Source organism: Alligator mississippiensis, chromosome 9 (assembly GCF_030867095.1).
Source record: "Alligator mississippiensis isolate rAllMis1 chromosome 9, rAllMis1, whole genome shotgun sequence".
Taxonomy (NCBI): Eukaryota; Metazoa; Chordata; order Crocodylia; family Alligatoridae; genus Alligator; species Alligator mississippiensis.
In genome coordinates this window covers 51698973-51721161 of record NC_081832.1, presented here as the reverse complement: position 1 = coordinate 51721161, position 22189 = coordinate 51698973, and the positions used below count along the sequence as shown (strand labels likewise).

The following is a 22189-nucleotide window of genomic DNA, read 5'->3' as shown; positions in this document are numbered from 1 at the left end:
GCATTCTGAGTATCTGATGGGTGTCTGGATATTACTTTTAAGAGGTGAGTTGGAGATTACAAGTAAGAATTTCTTTATTTGTAAGTGTTTATAACATACCTCATGTTCTAGGAACAGAGCTTTTAGCTGGCCTTTTGACCAGTAATCCAGTGCATATGCAAGCAGCTTCATTGACAAAGTATTCACACGTAAAAAATTGCCAACGAAGACAACTCTGTTTATTTTCTAAAACAGAAAGAACAAAAATTGAGCGTTATATGATTCCTCAGTATCCAGAGCAGCTTTACAAATCTTTGACATAAAAATAGGTTGTCACATCTGCCAGTATATAATTTTGGTTCAATCTTTAAAACATTCCAGAACTAGAAGAGATCAGCAGTAGAGATATTTAAAGTCCAAAGTTGCACAGTTTTACAAAATAGGAATTATTTAAAAAAGTGAAACAATCCAAACAAAAAGTACAACTAAACCAAATATCTTATTTGCGGTAGAGCAAGACTCATTGTCTTCATAGCCCTGTACAATGCTGCTTGATCCATATGCAACAAGGCAGCACTGTAAAGAAGCCAAAGACAATGAGATATTACAGATGTTACAGATGTTCCTTGGCTCTGAATACATACAGAACAAGACCGTTAGAATGAAACTAAAACGCATACTAGGCAAATGATAAATGCAGTCAAATTTAAATTTTCAGTTTTTTCACTGTATTCTCCAATTGTGGAAACGTTTAAACTGAAAATAAAACTGATGACATTAAGCTCCAGTGACTGAATGAGACTGAGAATTAAACATATAAAATAGGAGAATATTTTACTAGAGCACTTACTAGTGACACATGAATATTCATTCAAATTAGGATAAAACTTGTGGCATGTCCATCTGTTACCTGTGCTCACAGGAATAACACTTATCTGCCTAATCCCCTTTTCATTGTGAGAAGTTAGTATTTTAAGGTACAGAAATATTTATTAACTCTGTTCAGTGGTGGTGTGGGGAAAATGAAGCTCTTTAAGAAGAGTTTAATCTGGGGCCAGATTATATTTAATAAGAATCTTACAGTTATTACATAGCATCATTACTGGAATGAATTAAGGTCAGTCTAGGGGTTTATTGGATTACTGGGGTTTATTTATTCACATACTTAAGGTATAACAATTTGATTTCCTTTGCTTATTATATTTTTAAGTTACTGTGTACTCTTACCCTTCCCATTTCAATGTAGGCTTTTTTTTTTTTTGTAAGACAGCAAAGACCCAACCCCCACCCCAAAATCCCTTTACTGGAAAAAGTTAGATACTAAAGAGAGGGAGGGATCACCAATGGAGATGAAGACACACTCCTATTTCTTATTTTAAAGTGACTGCTGGCTAATAGTGTCTTCGTTGGAAGCTACACTCCATCTTGCTGACTACCGAAGTAGAAAAAGCCTTCTCCTCTTCCAGTCTTCTTTCCTATTCCAGCCTTCACTGTGCAGTTCTAGGGCGTCTATATTTCTTATTTCTTGGCTCTCATTGCTATTCACAGTTCTATGCAAAGAGTAGTGAAAATAATCCTCAAATTTATTCTGGGACTATTAGACAAATCTCTGAGAAGATGCAATGGAGCAATCCTTCTTCAGATTCACGGCCACTGATGTTTCAAAAGTGAAATTTTGCAACAGTTAAAAATAATTTTTATAAAACAGCTCAAATTTGGTAAAACCCAATGCTTTTTTCACCACATTTTTAATTGGGAGAAGACTTTCATTTATTATTCAAAATCAGGATTGAAAGGGAACCTCAGCAGGTCATCTGGTCAAACGCTTTTCAAAGCAGGACCATCCCCAACTAGATCACTGCAGCCAGGGCTTTGTTGAGTCAGGCCTTAAAAACTGCCAAGGATGGAGATTCCACCACCTCCCTGGGTAACCCATTCGAGGGCTTCACCACTCTCCTAGAGAGAAAGTTTTTCTTAATATCCAACCTAAAATTCCCTTGCTGCAACTAGAGACCATTGCTCTTTGTTCTGTCATCTGCCACCACTGAGAACAGTTTAGCTCCATCCTCTTTAGAACCGCCCTTCAGGTAGTTAAAGGCTGCTATCAAATCCCCTCTCAGTCTTCTCTTCTCTAGACTACATAAGTCCAGTTCCCTCGGTCTCTCCTCAGAAATCATGTACTCCAGCCCCCTAACCATTTTCATTGCCCTATGCTGAACTCCTGCTAATGTGTTTACATCCTTTCTGCAGCAGGGGCCCCCCAAAACTGGACACACTACTCCAGATGTAGCTTCACCAGTGCCAAATAGAGGGGAAGAATCTCTTCTCTCCATCTGCTGGCAATGCTCTTATTAATGCAGCCCAGTATGCTGCTAGCCTTCTTACTAACATGGGCACAACACCGACTCGTATTCAGCTTATTGTCCACTGTAACCAACAGGTTCTTTTCTGCAGAGCTGCTGTTTAGTCAGTTGGTCCCAAGACTGTAGCAGTACACAGGATTCTTCTGTCTTAAGTGCACGATTTCGCACTTGTCCTTGAACTCATGTAATTTATTTTGGACCAATCCTCCAAATTTGTCTAGGTCACTCTGAATCCTAGCCCTAACCTCCAGCATATTTACTACTCCTCCATGCGTGGTGTCAACTGCAAACCTGCTGAGGATGCACTCCATCCTATCTTCCAAATCATTAATGAAGATCCTGAGCAAAACCGGCCCCAGGACTGACCCCTGGGGCAGTCTACTTGATACCAGCTGCCAACTAGACATTTAACTGTTGTTCACTACCCGCTGAGCTCAACGATCCAGTCAGCTTCCTATCCACCTTGCAGTCCATTCATCCAATCCATACTTCCTTAGCTTGCTTGCAAGAATGCTGTGGGAGACTTTATCAAAAGCTTTGCTAAAAAGTCAAGGTACATCACATCCACTGCTTTCCTCGCCTCCACAGAACCAATTCTCATCATAGAAGGCAATCAGGTTAGTTAGGCATTACTTGCCCTTGCTGAATCCATGCCGACTTCCCAATTGCTACTACTACTACTAGAGAATGAATTCTCAAGCCAGATGAATCTTAAAAGGCATTCTGAACTGCTGCAGAGCCAATGGAAGTCTGTTTGCTTCATCTGAAAACATGGTAACAGATTTGAAAGGACAACTGTTAAATATTAGCAGTTCAAGTAACTGGAGACCCCACAGTAAGAATATAAAGTTTTTCTGACACTTCTCCCACCCTCCTTTGAGTTTACCTCGTTAACAGCACACATCCGTGCTATAGACCCAATATTATTGGTGATGGTAACCAATGTGGCTCTAGCCAGGTCTTCTTTACTAACAGATTCTCTCTTCTCTTTGTAGATCATATTCCCAAAACTGGAAAGAAGAGGGGGCGGGGAGAAAAGTACAGAGTGATACATTTCGCATTTACAACAAGTTTTGAGTATAGTTTCCATGCCAAGAGCAGATTTAGGGGGATGGGTATACAAATTACTTTCTACGAGTCAGCTGCTCTATGGTAGCTGCCTGAGGGCATGCTTTTACCCTGTGGTACATGAATGCTAAACCATGCTGGCTTTACCTCTCACCTGCCATGGGCTGAGAGCATGCACATGGACAATCACTGTGGAGCAGATACCATGCATTAAAACCTAGTTCCTTTTTCGCTTGGGGGTAATTAATTTATCTGCCTTTACATCTCCTATTTATTCCAAATTTTAAATATATATATTTTTTTCAAATTGGTAATAAATTAAAAAGGTAATACTTTAACAAGTGAGGTTATGATGTATTGTTGCTTCTCTTTCTTCTCTGGAAATTTCCAGACCAGCTAAGAAAATGAGCCCCTCCTTTTTAGGCTATGAAATTTAATGAAGATATAGCTTGTCACTTTATTTTAGAACGTAAGAATATAGGAAATGCAGTACTGGGTCAGACCCAGTATCCAGCCCAGTATCCCATCTCTAACAGCAGCAGGAGTAGATGCTATGGAGGGACAGCACTGAGCTGGATGTACCTAGAATGATCTCCCCTATTCAGTACCCTCCCTGGCACCAACCATTATTGGTTTAGAGATGCTGGAGGAAACATCTCCAACCAATGTTTCCTTTTCCTGGGTGCTACTATTCCATGCTAGACAAAGCACAGGGAACTAATTCTGAGTCTCGACAGCCAATTCTGCAGCTTCTGAAAAGTCAGCCTTTATTCCTCACTTCACATATAATCCTTCCGTTGTTCTCCAGACAGCTGAAGCAAAATTGAGGGGCATATAAATAACAGAATGTTTACCCACTATAAAACACTCCAAAACTGAAATTGGTATTCATTTTTGGAAGCATCACAAAATCCCAGAAGAGAAAAAGCAGAGAGATAGCATACAGGAGATGCCAACTTATGTAAAGAGAGATAAAAAATTTCCCTGGGGAGGGAGTGCCTGTTTAAGAGAAAAATAAATTCAAGCAGCCATAGAAACAGTTAATAGTCAGTGGAAAGACTGATAAGTTAATTATTTGTCCATATTAAAAACTGTCTGCTTCAAGTTCACTAGCCTTTCCTCTCTAGTTTCTCCCAAGTTCCAGCTTCCAAATACCTAGAAGCTAATGAAGCACAAACCAACTAATAAGCAAGCTATACAGTTTGCAGAGTGAAGTATTAACTGGCTGCTGTTGGAGGACTGCCCAACTGTCAAATTTCCTGGTGGCATAATTACCCACTGAACTGAAACTGGCTTAAAACAGCTTTACACTTACAAAACATTGTGACGAGCTAACAATTGGGTTTGACAGAAGCTGCAGAGTAACTGAATAATCAGTTAGTTATTCTGAATGTTTAATACAGAGAAACACTAAAGCACAGAACTGAGTGGTAAGTTCAAATGTTGAAATGAAAAGTAACTCCCAGAGCTGACAAATTGTGGCAATTAATTTATAGAAGCTCAGAACTTTCCAAGTTGAACAACACTAAGTGAGCGATTCCTTAATTGTGCATATTACTTCACCACTAGTGACTCTGGCTTTGTCTACATCATGAAGTTCTGCTGACTTAGTTAAGCTGACTAGAAGTGTGAAAAGATCACACGTGTGGCTATGCCAGCAAACCTCTCAGGGCAGACAGCACAGACTAAGCCTTGTAACATAGACTAAGCTTTAGTAACAACAGCTGAAATTCTAACTTCTCTCACTATTCCAAACCTAAAGCTTATGAAAGGGCAAAACAAAGTACTGTAATAGGGGTCGGGATGATAGATGTGAAATCAGCACGTATTAAACTAGTGTGTGGACATTATTGCTCAAAATATATGTATTTGCCTTAATTGACTGCAGAGGGATTAAACTGCAAATGAAAAAAGTCCACTTCTGAGTAACAGCAGCTTGAATTTATTCCCATTAAGCCCACACTGTAGATCAATTTGTTTAAAATTTCCCAGAGTATCTGCTGCAAAAAAGTGTCAAAAAATACCCAGAGATATTTCACAATCAAAAAAGCCTCAAAAATCAAAATTAAAAATAAATCATTCCTATGGTTTGTGTTTATATGCAATATATAAATAAAAACAGTGGCTAAAAAATTTCGCAACAGTTCGACTGGCTGATCTACATGTACAAAAACAAGTGAAATCAATCTAGAAAGGAAGAGATTGCAAAACAGAGGAAAACATGGTGGCAAATTAAATACTGGCTACTACATTCTCAAAGATCTTGGCCAAAAATGCTAAAAATTCATTGAGGAGTTTTAACAATTTTTTCTTTTTTTTCCCTTGCACTTTCTACATGCTCTTCTCTCTTCTGATGCATCATCTAGGGCATTAAAAATATATATTTGCATATGATGCTGTGCTTCAACTGTTGGGGTCACAGTATTCTACAAAAGGCAACTACTGTAGTATTCCTCTCTTGCCAGCAATTAGATGTGTTCACATGGTTTTAAAATTTCATAAAACTTAAGAGTATATTTAAATACAAATACAATTTAATTAGCTGTAAAAATAAGTACACAAAAAGCAATTATTCCTGATAAGTGATACTGAACTAACATCTCTTTTCAAAATCCTTCCATTTCTGTATTGAAGGAATTCTCAACAGAAGTTTGTTATAAGGCTACAAGCAAGTCTTTTGCTTACCTAGATGCTACTGCCCATCCTGGCAAGCCAAATCGTTCATAGTCTCCTCCATAAATATCACGGACCAGCTTGTCAGCATGTGTGCTATCCCCTTTGGATGCCATTTCAAGAGCTTCTTCAAAACTTTCACAGCCAGTTAATAAACTGCATAAACCTAAAAAGGTCCCTCCACCTAGACTAATTAAAAAAAGAAATAATTACTTTTACATGGTAATTCCTTTAATTAATTAACAATCTCTGCATTAGGTCATAGATTAGTACGCAGTGCAACTTGCTTGCTAAAGAGTTAACTGTGAATCAAGATGAAAGTATTTATGTGAACTTAATTTGTCAAGCTTAACAAAAATATAGCATGATTTGGAACTGTAGGTTCCAGGGAAATATTTTCCAACAAGTAAAGTTACTTAATTTTCATACTGGGATCCTTAAATGTCCTACTCATAGCAGGAAACAAAAATAAACACGAATATCAGTTGGGGCTGCAGAGATGACCTGAAATATCTACATTCAGTCCTTGGTCTCAGGCTTTTTTTCCCTTCAGCGATCAACATTTTAATAGAGCAGAAGTCTGGATTCACTGGAAATATGGTATATAATCAAAACCAAATAACATGACAGTATCAGGCATTGTGGACTAAATTCTGTTGCAGATTAATTAGCACTGCAAATACTGACTACACGTCTTAGCTATGAGGACAGGTAGATCGCTATGAGGATAGACAACAATTAATTATGTCAGTAATTAATCCAAAAAAATTGCAGGAAGCAATTGTTTGAAAACTTAATATTAGACTCATTATTCTGTGTACAAATTATAACTTGCTGTTTAAAATCACTACCTTGTTCCAGTTACTCTCTTGTAGTTGTCTTTGGAATGGACTGCTAAAATACTGACTCCTGAACCAATGTTTACAACCAGCAGTGGGTATGGGTCATCCAGGTTAAAAGGCATCTTTTGGCATCTCTCAGGTTCTGAGGCATTTTCAAAGTAATAGCACTCTGCCTGGCCATTAAAACTGACTGAATCTATATACAACAATCCTTTGACAAGGCAGTCAAGCTCATCCAGTTTGTGCAGCTGCAGGTTTCCAATCTGTGAAAAAGAAAAGGGCAATGTTAGTAATTCATACAATAGGTATGTTGGTCTTACCTATATGCAGATGCCTTTGCTGTCAGTTCGTGCCACAGTTAGCAACTACTGCTGCCAAACACAAGAACAAATGCAAATCTATTTCATTCTGGTGGTTCCATACACTGCTGCTCAGTAGCTTTGCCAGTATGAAGTGTATTCTGGGCATTATCCCAGCTGACAATGGGAAAATGGCAACCAACAAAAGGGGTGCAACTGTCTATACATGCCTTCTTCTTGCTACTATATGACAGTAAAATAACCTTTCACTAGACTAGAACTTAGTAAGCTATTTTGCTACCACTAAGTGAGAGAGGCTAGGTTTAAGCCACTGTAAAAAACATTTTTTTTCTGGGTCATTGCAGACCAGATTTTTAGCAAACACCCCAAAAATCACCCTCAAATATTCTCAGTCAATTTAACATATTTGCAAACCTACTTAGTTTTTTGTATTACCTCTGGAACCATCTTGAACATAAACATTCATTTGTAAAGTGACAAAATATAAATGTCTCAAATGTTTAAGAGCTTCGGTTAGACAACTAATTAAACCTGGCCCAGCTGTACAAGCAATCGTGGTCCACGGGACAAGTGCCCGCAGATTAGAAACTAGCTAATGTGGTTCCCATCTATAAGAAAGGGAGGAAGGAGGACCCGGGAAACTATAGGCCCATACGCCTCACATCGGTCTTGGGGAAAATCCTTGAAAAAAATCATTACGGAGCACATCTGTGAGGGGCCAGCAGAGGAGATCATGCCCAGAGGTAACCAACATGGGTTCATCAAAGCCAGGTCCTGCCAGACCAACCTGATGGCCTTTTATGACCAGGTAACTAAATCCCTGGAAGATGGTGTCGCTGTGGATGTAGTCTTTCTGGACTTTAAGAAGGCCTTTGACACTCTCCCTCACCCCATTCTCATTAATAAACTGAGCGACTGTGGCATTGTGATGCCTACACAGTTGGATGTGAAAAATTTGGCTGATGGGGGGCACTCAGAGAGTGATGGTGGACAGGTCATACTCGACCCAGCGGGATGTGAAGTGGGGTCCCCCAAGGCTCGGTCCTGGGGCCTACAATGTTCAACATCTTCATCAGCAACTTGGACGAGGGGGTGGAAAGCACGTTGTCCAAGTTTGCCGATGAAACAAGATGTGGGGAGAGGTAGGCATGCTTGAAGGGAGAGAGAGGCTGCAATTAGACTTAGACTACAGAGGTGGGTGGATGGTAATAGGATGGGCTTCAGTGTAGATAAATGCAGGGTGCTGCACCTATGGAGAAGAAATCCACAGCATACATACAAGCTGGGGAGCTCCCCCCTTGTGAACACAGGGGTGGAAAGGGATCTTGGAGTCATTACTGACTCCAAGATGAACACGAGCCGCCAATGCCAGACCGCAGCCAGCAAAGCCAACCACACCTTGTCGTGCATCCAAAGATGCATCTCAAGCCAGTCCAGAGAGGTGATACCTCTATGTGACATTGGTCCGGCCTCAACTGGAGTACTGAGCCCAGTTCTGGGCACCGCACTTTAAGAAGGATGTGACCTGCCTTGAGAGGGTTCAGAGGAGTGCCACCCACTTGGCTGGAGGGCAAAAGGGCAGGCCCTATGAGGAGAGGCTGACAGACCTGAACCTGTTTAGCCTCAGCAAGCAGAGGCTGAGGGGGGATTTGGTGGCTGCCTACGAACTCGTTAGGGGAGATCAGCAGCAAATAGAAAGAGCCCTATTCTCCCCAGCAGCACCTGGGGTGACGAGGAACAATGGCCAGAAGCTGCTAGAGAATAGGTTCAGGTTGGAGATTAGGAGGCACTATTTAACTGTCAGGGTAACTAGGATCTGCAACCAACTTGCTAGGGAAGTGGTCCTTGCTTCTACCTTGGGTAAATTCAAAAAGAGGTTGGATGAACACCTGCCTGGGGTTACGTGATCCCAGCATGTGCTCCAACCAGTGGTGGGGGGTTAGACTAGATGATCTATTCAGGTCCCTTCTGACCCCTAACTACTATGAAACTATGAAGCCACCACTTCTAGGATCTCAAGAAATCTAAGATGCAGGCCTTGGTGCCAGAAGTTCACACAACAGCCATCTTAATGAGCAGAAGCCACATACATCCATGCTCTTCTGGCAGCTCTGCTGTGTTGTCAGAATGTGAACTGCACTGTAGGGAGGCCTCAGCTGCTGACAGTATGATGGCAAGCAGCAGTGTCTACACTCAACTGCTGCTACCTACCAGATGGCGACAGAAACATTACTCAATTTGGTGGAGGAAACTTTACCCTGCCACCAGCAAAGATGCTTTAAGCATGTACACGCTCAGAGTTAGAACAGCTGGAAAATCTGCTGGTAAACAGTACAGACTAGACCAGGGTGGACAAAACAGGGCCTGTCAAGTCATTCTATCCAGCCTGCAGGGCCCCTAAAAAATTTAGAAAATTAATATATATCTGCCCTGGGCTGCTTGTCATGTGGCCCTTGATGGCTTACCAAAACTCAGTAAGCAGCCCTCCGCCCAAAATAATTGCCCGCCCCTGGACTAGACCCTGGCTTGGTATTACAGTATTTGGCCTGTATAACTCTGTCAGCAAGCAGAATAAGGATTCTCCTCCCTCCACCAAAAAGCTGACAGACCTTTGTTGCCAATGCTGGTTCTAGTCTATTAAAATGGTGTGCTTTTTTATTTTAGAATCCTACGGGGGAAATCTGAAGACATTTTAAAACAACAGGTGAAATGCAAAAAGGGAGTTCTTCCTTTCAGATACTGTTTCAGAAGCCCGCCCGTTTAACAACCTACACAATAGTTGAAATATGAAAATAGCCATTTTTGCCAGAAGGTGTTAAGAAGCATTTTAAAATTCCTGGCGAAAAAGAATCCCCTGTAGAAACTATTTATTGCGTTACAGAGCAATAACAATGTATTGGACTAGTTTCCTTAGACTTGATTCACTCTACAAAAGTGGAACAGCAGATTAAATTCACTTCACAAAAAGACTAGGAAGAGCTATCAATGACTGCATGGGACAGAAGGTCCAGAATGAGCATAATGGCACAGAGGTTTAAACTCAAGTGCCTCCCAAAACAGAAAACAAGAAGAGAAAAAGATTATTTTACAATAAGTGAGATCTCTCTTTATACCTAGGTACTGCAACCTAGTTCATTACATGAATGGAATTTTCCAATTAGCTTTCAAGATCAAATCTAACAGTAATCAAGACCATCTTCCTTATTTATATAAAATAATATAAATAATTGAGACTAACAATTGTACATACCAGGATTCACATTTCTATGAAGTTACTGATTTAACGTCTATTTACTTACTCACTTATTTAACGCACAAGAAATGAAATGATTCCTACTACCTGTTGTATATACTGATTAACCAGCCACCATCCAAGCTTTTACATTGTCTACAATACTAGCAAAGTTAGACTACCTACTGTGCGAAAGTCTTCTTCAAACTTATAAGCACCACCTCCTGTGGCACAAAGCACTGTGTGTAGCGTTGAAAAGTTTTTATTTCTTCCCATTTGAATAAAAGTAGGCAAGTCATGAGTTGGGAATCGAATAAAGTGCAAGTTTCCCTTTCGGCCAAAAAGTGTCAAGTTTTTCAATTCAAGGTGGACATCTCGGATGCCAGTGGATCCATAGGCTACATTGGAAGTCAAATATTTGCGGATACTCTTCAAGCTTTCAACTTCCTCCTGCTCCTCTTCTGCAGTGATATCAATTGGTTCAAAGTATGCAAGTTTCACCAGGGTTCCCCCAATGTCCATACCAAACCATGGGAAAGCTGTAAAAGTTAAATAAACAAATAAATAAATAAATAAAATATTGCATTAACGCTGTTACAAGCCAAAACTAATATACAGTAAAAGCTCTGTTATCCGGCATCCCCCAGGAACAGGGGATGCTGGATAACAAAATATGCTGGGTAATTGAGCGGCCCTGGCCACTGCCTCTCATGCCACATCTAGGGCGTCCCTCCGCCCCTCCTGCAGCATTGCCACCCCTACTGCAGGGTCCTGTGGAACAGGGAGACTGGTTCCGCACAGCTTGTTATGTCCCCGGGGTCGTGGGGGCTCGGCAGCACAGGCTGCTTTGCCCTGAGCAATGGGGGCTTGGAGAAACCAGAAATGCCATGGTGGGCTCTTCCAGTTTCACTTTATTTTACAAGCCTGCATGCTGGTTAGTAGAGCATGGCAGCTTATAAGATGCCAGATAATAGAACTTTTACTGTACACCTGTAAATTATAACTGTGACTGCATACCCTTTGAGGTAGGAAACAATATGATTACTTTACTTCAAGGCAAGTCCAAAGAACAACTTGGAATTTGGAACCAAAATATGAAGAAAGTAGCATTATTAGCAATTCCTTTAAAATGATCTTTGTATGTGCACACTACTGGGTCCAGTTAAAGCAGATCATGAAGTGGCGTCCTTTTTGAAGACTAAACACCATATACCAACATCACAGAATAACCTCTGTAACAGTGGTAGGCAACATTTTTGGTCAGTGCCGAAGAAACCACAATGTCTACCTTGTAAGGTGCTGGAACGTCAGGAAAAAGAACTGGAGTGGGGGGTACATGGCAGGATGCACTGCATATTAATATAGTTAAAAATCATAAATGCTGCTTGCTTTTTTAAAACAGTAAATACCATGTTTTCTAAAAATTTTAAACCTGGTAACTATAAAAAAAACCTCATATACTACCCTTTATTGTCGCGTATTCTTTTTTTGTTAAGCATGTTGTGATATGAGAGAAAGAGAGAACACCAGACACACACATGCAGAACCACAGAACCACACGCATGAAAATAGAAAAGCAGATACACAAGCAACAACACATGTGGGCATGCACACATGCCCAGAACCAAACACGTGTGCACAGACATGCACATGCAGAAAGAAACACAAAGAACCAGACACAACAGACACACACACCGATGCACGCAAAACCAGAAACACCCACACAGAACTAAACACACTCACACAAACAAACAGACACATGAACGCATGCACACATGCGGCTGTGCTGCTGGGCCACAGGACAAAGACCAACTACCCAATGATGCCTGCCACAGCCCTTGTTTCACTGGGGAGCCAGCTCAGGCTGCAGTGTGGCCCACTGAGGCCTAGCCCCGTCTGCCCATGAGCCACCTGCAGGGGTGGCACTAGGGGGACTATAGCCACCCCAAAAGTTTCCTTAGCCCCCACAGCCACCCCTCCAGCACTACCCAGACCAGTAACTCAGCTTGCTCCACTTGTGCCTGCAGAGCAGCCCTCCCTGAACCTCCCCCAACACTGGGAAGAGGCTGGCACTGCCTCTGCAGCCAGGTCAGGCCCTGGGTAGCTGGTGCCAGCCTTGGATTCCTGCTCTATAACATGCAAAATACTCTACTTCCCATGCAAACTTTGATAGCAGAAGTTCACCTATAATTTTTAAAAAGCATTCAAGACTAAACGGTACTTTGCTCTTTGAACAACAGTTTGTTTACATGCTTAGCTCACGGATTGCAAAGTGCCTGACAACAAAGCAGACTTACTAATTACTGGAAACAACAATGGTAAAGCCAATACTTAATCCTTCATCTAACAGTCACTTTCTCTTGATCTCAGAATACAATTAATGTTTCCATTGAAAAATGGCAAAATTTCATTGACTTCTACAGAGTATGGCTGACTGTCTTAATACTTTTTCTGAAAGATACCTAATAAAAATCTAAACTCTGTTTGAACATGCAAGTCAGCAACAACAAACATCAATCAGTTAAAAAAAAATCTTTAGTGCTTCAGGGAGGGGATGGAGAAAGCAGTAGGAAATTGGCTATGAAATCACACATTCAAGAATGTGCATAAAGCACTGGAAGGTCTTGCACACTGACAACACTGAAAAAAAGTATAGTAATAAATCATACAATGCTATACTATTTGTTGAATAAGTAAAATGCACAGGCTGTACATACCCAAAACTTCCCCTACACTGAACCAATGGTGCTCAGTTTGGGCCCCGTAGGCCAGATGAATGGCGCAGGCCTGACCCATAGGCCAGATCAGGCTCTGTTTTGCCTCTGGTGCCCTGTACTACCTCAGCCCTGCTGAAGGCTGATTCTGGTTGGGTGGGTTTGGCACTGGTCCCTGGAGACCAATCCCAGGACATGGGGGCAAGGCAGAGGCAGTGTAGTACTCTGTTGCCTCACCTGGCCAGAGTGAGGCTCTGGGGGCCCCACGCTGCCCGAGTCCAGCCTCCATGCCCCAGGATTGGGTCCCACCCCGCCCTGCATGCCTATCTAATAGACAGTCGTGGATCCATGGGGAGGCCTGTGGGCTAGATGACAAAGCCAGGGGCCAGATCTGACCTGCAGGCTAGGGGTTGAGCATCCCTGCTGTAAGCCATTCAGATTATTTCTAGGAAAAATTGACAACTACACGAACTGAGGTCTAATTATGTAACTGGAAAAACATGAGTAAGAACGTTTTGCTTTAGTATGTAGATACTCTTTTCTCAATTTAACAATATTTTTCATTTTCAGATAATATAACAGGGCTCTGCCCTGCTACTATGGGCTCCGGGAAGTCTGAACAGCCCCACACCCCAGAAGCACCTCTGCACACCCACCCCAGACCTGGGAGAACTCACTGGAGGCTAGGGAACCAGGTCCTGGGATATAGCGAGTCCCCAGCAAGGCAGCTGGCACAGGTGTGGGGAGTGAGAGAGGGTTAGCCACATGAGCCCAGTGTGGGAAAGATAAAAGACACTGAAAGCTGCCTCAAGGGACTGCACCTGGCCAGGAGTTACCAGGGGTTAATCAGCCATGGGGAGAGCCCAGAGCAGAGTTCTCCTCTGTTTGTTTGTTTGTTTGATCGATCATTTGCTTTGTTGCACAAGCCTGCAGGCTCTGCAAGGCCTCTGAAAGATAAGAGGCAACCAGGAAGTGAAGCATGGAAGAACCACTGGAAAACAAGTACTAACTTATTTAACTTATTTTGTTTACTTGCATCCGCTACCAAGCCTGGGTGGCCTCTGAGTATTATTTACTAGCCTGGCTGCAGCAGAGTCAAGGACCCTGAACACTGGGTCCTTGGGCCAACACCAGAAGCAAAAGTAAAACTGGTCAGCTCAACTAGTGTGACCAAATATACCCTGCTGCAATCTGCCCAGATTCTTCCCATAGCAGCTTACAGATAGCAATTCATTTCAGTATTAAGCAATTTCCCAGAAAGCTACATTTTTTGTGTTGTGCACAGATGTCACATTTATCCTAGGATAAAACATTTCATCTTGGGACAAGGTGCAATCAGATAAGACAGCTATGTCCACTGTACCAGGATGCACCCTAAAAACATTTCCTGGAAGAGAGGTAGCAGCAGTTGATCCCAGAACAGCGCAAAGTATGTCTGTACAGTTACCTTGAGATTATATAACTGAATCTATGGCAGAAAAGTTGCATTGCATTCAGTTGCTCAGTAAACTCTGATTAGAAGCGGTGATGGCTGTGTATACCAATCCCAGGATTTTTTTGTTCCAGGACAAACATGGGCACAACTTATCCAGGGACAAATGTAATGCCTGAATAAATGACACTGTATTCATTCAAGGGTAAGATAAAAAGGAGAACCTTTATTTACCCAATAGACAAGAAAAGATTTTTAGAAGTTGATCCAATCCACTCTGTCAGTATGTAATGAGGACTTTTCCCCCCTTTTAATGAAATCAAGTATTATACTAAATACAAAGGATCCTTTCTGGTTGATGGGAATATTTTGTAACTACAACATACTTTTTCCTTCGCAACTCACCCAAACGATTGTGAAAGATTTCCCCGTATCTACTACACAAATATAAAAGATATTTCTCATTTCAGCTCTTAATATTTAATCATTTGTAGGAAAGCCTTCTCAATTAGGTGTGTACTAACACCTTTGAAAATTGAACCCAACTGACAAATAAATGCAAGGTCAAAAGCATGTTTACACTTCATGAATACTCAACAAAAACAGGTGCAAGAGTTTTAGCAAAAACTCTACCCCACCTGCTGCAAAATGAAAAACATGCCACTTTTTCCAATTGGAAATAGTTTATGACAGTATAGTCTACTTCTACCTTCTTCTAAATTCAGTGGTTGGTAGTCTTAACAGTAAATTAGAATTCAGAAATTTAAGAATCTGATTGGTCTTTTCATTTATGTACTACAGCATCGTTTCAAGCCAGCAGATGTGTATTTGGTTAGCCCTGTCAGGCGTTTTGGGGAGCTAAGGAGCACAACAATGCAAAACTTGATATGGCATTTTTTTCCATAAATGCCAAGAGGGAAAAAAAGTCCTATCAGCTCACTGTACTTGTTAGAAAGAAGAAACCTAGATGAAAATATAATACACAGGCTTCTTGGTTATATAAACCAAGTTAATTCAGTTTACGTGAATGTTTAGCCCAAGGACATAAGGACGTTTTACTGTCTTACCACGCAAGTAATTATAAACAGGACATTTTTGGAGTTAGCAGAGTTCAAGCTTCCAGGGTAGCACTGACAATGAAGACATGCCAAAATTATATCCGTGCTTACTCAGGGGACCTACTAAACAGTAAAAATCCGAAGAAAACAGACCTCACTTGAGTAACCTCCCAACTCAGCTAACTTACACAGGTTTAATTAAGTAGTGTGTATGAACCACGTATTGGGGAGTCCCTGTTCACCCTCTTCCATCACCTCAATCAGTAAATTTTTACTAGTCTGTGATCCTTTACTATTATAAAATAGAATATGCATTGCTTTACTAATTAGGTAACAAAAAAAGTCAGGATGTAAGGCTATTACTGAATTTACTCTCACATCTTATAGTATTTCCTGCATGCACCACTGTCCTTATTTGATTGTGACACCTGATGCACCACTAACCTCTTGCTTGATTACACAACAACTGTGTAGAATTAAAAGGCACACAATGTGACCAACTTGCATATTTCTTCATATGGTCTAATTCTGTTACAACAACTCATGTCACATGCAGATTTTTGCCTTTGCAACATGCCCTTCTGGTATGAGCTGATTATGAGGCTGCTTTTACCAGCAGATATATATCACAAAGTGTTTTGGACCTAGACTGTATAAAAGCATTCTACATACAGGATTTGTGCATGTATGCATCATGCACAAGGACAGAATTACAGCAACACAATCTTAGGACCAAGGGGCTGGGGGAGGAGGGGTGGAATCAGGAAGAGTTTACTGAGTGTAAAAATGGGGCTCATCATTTAATTAATACCATTTTGGTAGTGTGATGGTTGTAGGAACTGTTGTCTGAATAAAGGCATTTCCCAATCCCAAATTTTTTCCTTGCTTATGCCTCCTCAAATTGGTTATGAGGACCATACAAGATTCTAATTATCCAAAGCATTGTTCAGCTCATGCTCATTTAGGGAGAACCCCGATTCCCAACTCAGAATGATTCGTGTTTTGCAGCTTCCTGGAGATGTGCTGGGGAAAGAAGAATCTTCTGGCCCTTCCTTTTTGTGATTTTTTTTTTGTTGTTGTTCTGCCCAGGAGATATGGAAAAAGGAATACAGAGCTCAGTTGTTTTCTTCTCAAGAAGCTTTCACTTACGCCTTGGCCCTCCCAAGGTTGGTTTCCTCCTTATAAAGGTCCAGTGTTCTTACAGCTAAATTAACGGGAAAAAAGAAACAAACTCTTTGTAGTCGGTGAGCTTAGCTCCCAGAAATTGATCACACCAAACTGATGAAAAATATGTCTCCTTTTGTACTCTGCTGTGAAACTGGATTTCAAATGTATTAGCAAGTGAAATAAAGAGGCTACAGCTGAGTACTAAAATAAAAATAAAAAAGTTACAAGTAAAAACTAAACTTGCAAAAAATCAAGAAATGCATGAAGTGGTGCTTCACATACACTACAGACATAACTTGGCCTCTGCAGACATCATAACAGGAACACAGGACTTTACTCCCCTGACAAAAAGGCCAGTGTTTTCTTTCTTTTCATCACATCAACTCAGCATATACATTCAGTGGCAGCATGGTAATCCCCTCCCACACTGGATCCCACCCACTGGGCTGCAAAGGTAGCTCCTGCCTAGTGCTTCACTATGGCTGTAAAAACTCCTTACAACCAAAGGTAGTATATGAAATTTTATTTATTGTTGCCAGGTTTTAAATTTTTTAGAAAACCCGGTATTTACCGAAAAAGCAATATTTATGATTAACTATATTAATATGCAGTGTGTCCTGCCATGCACCCCTCACCTCAGCTTCATTTTTCTAGCATGCCAGCACACCAGCACCTTACAAAGTAGACATTGCGTTTTTTCAGCACTCCTGCCAAAAACATTGCCTACCCCTGCCTTAAGCTGCTCTCTGTCCCTCCCTAACAGAACAATCAAATCGGTATCTACATTTTATCAGAAGGACTATCCAACTAATAGATTTTGAGTTCTAAAAATTGCATTGACTGTAAGGTTCTGTAAGAAAATTTATATTAGTCTTGTCTAGGATAATAGGAAAGTAGAGCTGGAAGGGACCTCATTAGGGCATCTAGTACAGATGCCTGCTCAAGGCAGGATCATCTTGGACTAAACTATCCAAGGCAAGGGTCTGTCCAACTGGCTCCTACAAATTTCCAGATATGGAGCTTCCACAACTTTTCTAGGTACTCCATTCCGATGCTTAACCACCCTCACAGTCAGAAAGTTCTTCCTAATCTTCAACCTAAATTTCTTGTGCTGCAGTTTGAGGTCATTGCTCCTAGATTTGTCCCCATACAGATCAGATTTCTCAACAGACAGAATATTGCAACAATTCACAATTTTATCCATTTTACTTTTCTGTACAAGACCAACTTGTACATAATTTATTTTAGTATGCAAAATGTAACAAAGTTTACTGCTTCAGCAGTTTGATAACTGATTCTTCACTTTAGGTGTCCACAAATTACATTAATTCTGAATTTGTAAACACAGCACATAACCTGCCTCATAAAAGACTACCATCTCCATTTGAACTCTGGACAGTAATGTAATTATCCTTCAGTTCATAGTTTAAATTGAGCATCTAACTAGTCACAGGAAAATTATTAACCTGAAACTTGCCTGCAGTCTGTAAAACAGAAAGTGCAGTACAATTTAATGTAACACCTTGTTATCTATTATATTTTATATAACAAAGACAAGTACAAAGTATCATACTTAAAAAAATGCTCAAATAGAAAACAGAAAAATTGGCAAGGTGGCAATATCACACAAAGTATCTAGAGTTATAGTGGACCATAAGGTGAATACAAGTTTGTGATGCAATCGGGGCACTTTTACACATGCGTTGGGGGTGCAGTGCTTAAATCAGGGCAGCTCTGAGAATCGTTTTAATTCAAGTGCTGCTGCATCTCGTGTATCAGTTTCCCGCACTTAAAAATCACTTGAACTAAAGTTTGTTCGACAAACTTTAGTTCAAGCACCCCTGCTGCCCTTTTTTAAAGAACGAGGAAGCTGATACATAAGCAATTGCCATGCTTCAGCAGACTCAATTAATCGAGTTTTCTCCAACGTAGTCGAATTGCAGCACGTCAGAGTAGCCTTGCCACTTGTGTATAGACACCCTGGGATGCTGCTACAAAGAAGCCCTCCACTCTCATTCTGGGATGTAATAACAGGAACACCATATATGGGACACACAAAACAATTATTTTGCTACTTACAGAGAACTTTCGCTAGGAGTCTTATGTATTTTGGGGATAACACACTAAGAAAGTTGTAGTCAAACTGAAGAGAGCCCACAAGAGAGCAAAAATGATATGAGGTCTCAAAAACAGTATCCAGGAGAAACGGTTGAAAAAATCTTTAGTTCAGGAAACAGGATGAGGGAGGACAGGAAAGAGGTAAAAGGTTGATATAGAAGTCAGAAATAAACTGCTCTTCATGTCCAAGGTTACAATAAGCAATATGTCTTAATTTGCAGCAAAAGGGAGATTTAGAATAGATGTTAAAATTTTTAATTCTGTGGACAGTTAAACGCTGGAATATTTAATGAGGGATCTTGTGGCATCCCCATTATTGGAAATTCTAAGAACAGGTCAGACAAACACCTTTCAAGGATGGTCTAAGTGTAGCTGATCCTGCCTCAGAACCAAGAGATGGAAAAGACCTGAAGATCAATTAGACCAACACTATACTTGTAAGGGTCTGTTTTGCAAAAATGTCTTTCTTCAGTATTTCCACACATTCAATATTCCTAGTTCAACAAACAGTGTGTTGGTTTTGTCACTCAGGAGAATAGACTAGTAACTGGTATTTTCTTTTTATACAAATATCACAAAGAAATGAAAATCTCTACCCTTCATTGCAAGCTTCTCAAGAAAATGAGACAATTTATGACAAAATGTTCATAATGTAGTCGCCTCAAAATTTGTTGTGTGGGAAATAATTTTCTCTCTCTCTCAAATGTACGTGTATGAGCGTTCCCTGTTTTCTCCCTCACTCCTTTAAGCTTTCCTTGCAGGACATATCTAGTGTGCAGGTAGTTTTTAAAGACACCTTTTTAGGACTGTCTTTTTTGCAAACTCAGCTCTAAGTTTCTTTTGCAGCAGAGACAGAAGGACTGTGTTTCCAAAAAGATTTCCTTTTCAAAAAGCTGCAACGTCTCATTACTTTGAGACACGCAACCCTAGAAGTAGTTAGAAAGATGTTCTTTCAAAATAGTGAATGACTTCTATTGAGAAATCTGAGAATTAAGAAGCCTGGCTATTCCCAAAGACAGTGAGTGGTCTAATACAGTTTGAGGAGCTGTGGGCAGCCAGACATCATTCAGGGCTTGCCTGCATTACAAGCCTTTTTGCCAACAGAGGTCCTGCCAGCAAAAAGCAACTGTCCTAGAGAAGCCACCTGAATGCACCCCCAACTTCTGCCCAGCTTCTACAAGCAATGCCAACATTGCACACAATGCACTGTGGGCGGTGGCAGCTGGCAAAAAGAGCAGGTGCTTTCTGGTAGTTTATGGTGGCAGATACCTTTGGTTGCTTGCAGAGCACTGAACGTAGCTATCAGTGAAGATGCGTGTGCAGGTCTATGGGCAGAATCTGTGTTTTGTGGCAAAACAATGTAGAGTAAGACCAGACCTCACACTGTTTATACCAGAGGAACTACTGAGGAGAGTACCAAGAATTGAGAGAGTTTCTTAGCATACATAACATTGTGAAAGCTGCAGAAAGTTAAATCACGTCACTACTGTATTGCCGCCTTGTTTGTGGCAGGAAATTTATCTGTTGCAACCCTTTTCTCAACTCTTCTAGAACATGGTTCGTTGTATATACATTGATATTCATAGCATTCACCATTTCCCAAATGCTCATTTCTGTTTGTAAAAAGCCTTAAGTATATGTTTTCAGCTGGCGTTTGGTGAAAATCATAGATATTAAATAAATATTTTTCCTCTAAGAAAGCATAATTTTTTTGAACTCCTAACACTTTAAAATACACAGAAATGCATTATGAATTGTTTGGATAAATGCGATACTGCCGAGTAACTTTTAACGCCTTACTCAGACACTCAGGCTCAAATCCCCAAAGATAGTAACTGGATGAAAAGGAATAACTATCTACAGGAAAACTCATGAATAAGGGTTTGTAATCTGGTTCCAAGGTCTACTTCCAAAACAATAAATTCAATAGGATGCCTAAATAGTTAGTTTTCATATTCAATTGTTAAAATTCTTAGGGATAAGCCTTAACTGTCACGCATGATCCTCTGAGACACCTTCTTTCCAAAGCTAAAGTTCTGCTAACAAGTACAACCTGTTACGTGCAGCCAGAGTAACATCATTTTACAAAATAATGGTCTATTATAGATTCTTATGGCTCGTCACCATTAAGAAGTCCCGACAACAACCTTTAACAACAACCTTTAAACGTTTGTCTTGGGACAATATTAAAAGAAACGCTGTTGTGAAAAGGTGTCTTCTGAAAAGAGCTATAGGAACTATACTTTTCACTAAGACCAATCTTACACTGTCCTGACCAATTCTACACTGTCCTCAGGAACCGGTCACTGAGGTTAAGGGTAGGTCATGCCTTTCAGTTCCCTAATAGACAGGGAACATAGATATTAATTGTATGTACTAGAAAAAGAAGATTTGGGTCTCCCAATCCAAATGCTTTCCCCTTTAAAATGCTTTAATTCTGCCTGACATATCCAATAAGCTTGACCAAAAGCAGAGAAATGATTCTTTCTGGACCAGGAATCAAAACAACTGACTGCTTTTAGCTTTGACAGGCACTCAAGATAACTTTGGGCAAAACCAAGCCCCTTAATCTTCAGTTGAAGATCTGAAACATGGGGGGACTACTACTCTCACACCAAATCAATCTTAAGTGCTACCAGTAGTCTAAGAAGTTCTGTGGGATGAGGACTCTCTTTTACATTTCAAGTGTTTGGTGCCTAACGTAAGGCAGGCTTGATCTCCGTTTGTGTCCACTGTTGTAGGCTAATACAAATGCTTAATTTACAAAGAGTAGGAAGCATATGAAATACCACCAGGATTACACTTGTGAAAGGACAGCATATTTCAATTACACGACTACATAAAAAGCCTTAAAATCATCTTACAACACTGATTTTAATTTAAAAAAAATGATAAAGTTGATTGAAAGTTTCAAAAATGAAAGAGGTAAGTCTGCTTAGCATCAAATCATGTCTTGAAAGCTTCCAAATGAGGGATAAGAACACGTATGAAACTTATCAACACCACGCCAGTGTCTCACATATTGGATAGGCCAGTGAAACCTCTGGATTATTAGTAAAAGAATAGGATGCTGCCAAAAACATTATTTCTTCCTTTCACTAGCAAAAATAACAAACCACACACTAGATTGCTGACCTAGGCAATCTGACTCCCAACACACTGAGGATCTTTCCTATTTAAAAAAAATAGGAATTGGGGCTTTTAGAGCTGGGTAATTTTGGAA

At 40.5% G+C, this 22189-nt stretch overlaps 1 protein-coding gene across 2 annotated transcripts in view; it reads right to left on the bottom strand.

The window, feature by feature from the left end:
* Nucleotides 1-22189, bottom strand: part of PANK3 (pantothenate kinase 3) — a 32393-nt gene that overhangs the window by 9200 nt on the left and 1004 nt on the right. The window contains exons 2-6 of one of the 2 annotated variants that reach the window (XM_006262023.4): nucleotides 10664-11016; nucleotides 6935-7188; nucleotides 6096-6272; nucleotides 3229-3352; nucleotides 100-225 (exon numbers count right to left, since the gene is read on the bottom strand). In XM_006262023.4, coding sequence (XP_006262085.2) covers nucleotides 100-225; nucleotides 3229-3352; nucleotides 6096-6272; nucleotides 6935-7188; nucleotides 10664-11016 — 1034 coding nt within the window. Of the gene's footprint in view, nucleotides 1-99; nucleotides 226-3228; nucleotides 3353-6095; nucleotides 6273-6934; nucleotides 7189-10659; nucleotides 11017-22189 lie in introns of those variants that run through there. The other variant, XM_019487143.2, reaches the window with a different exon arrangement.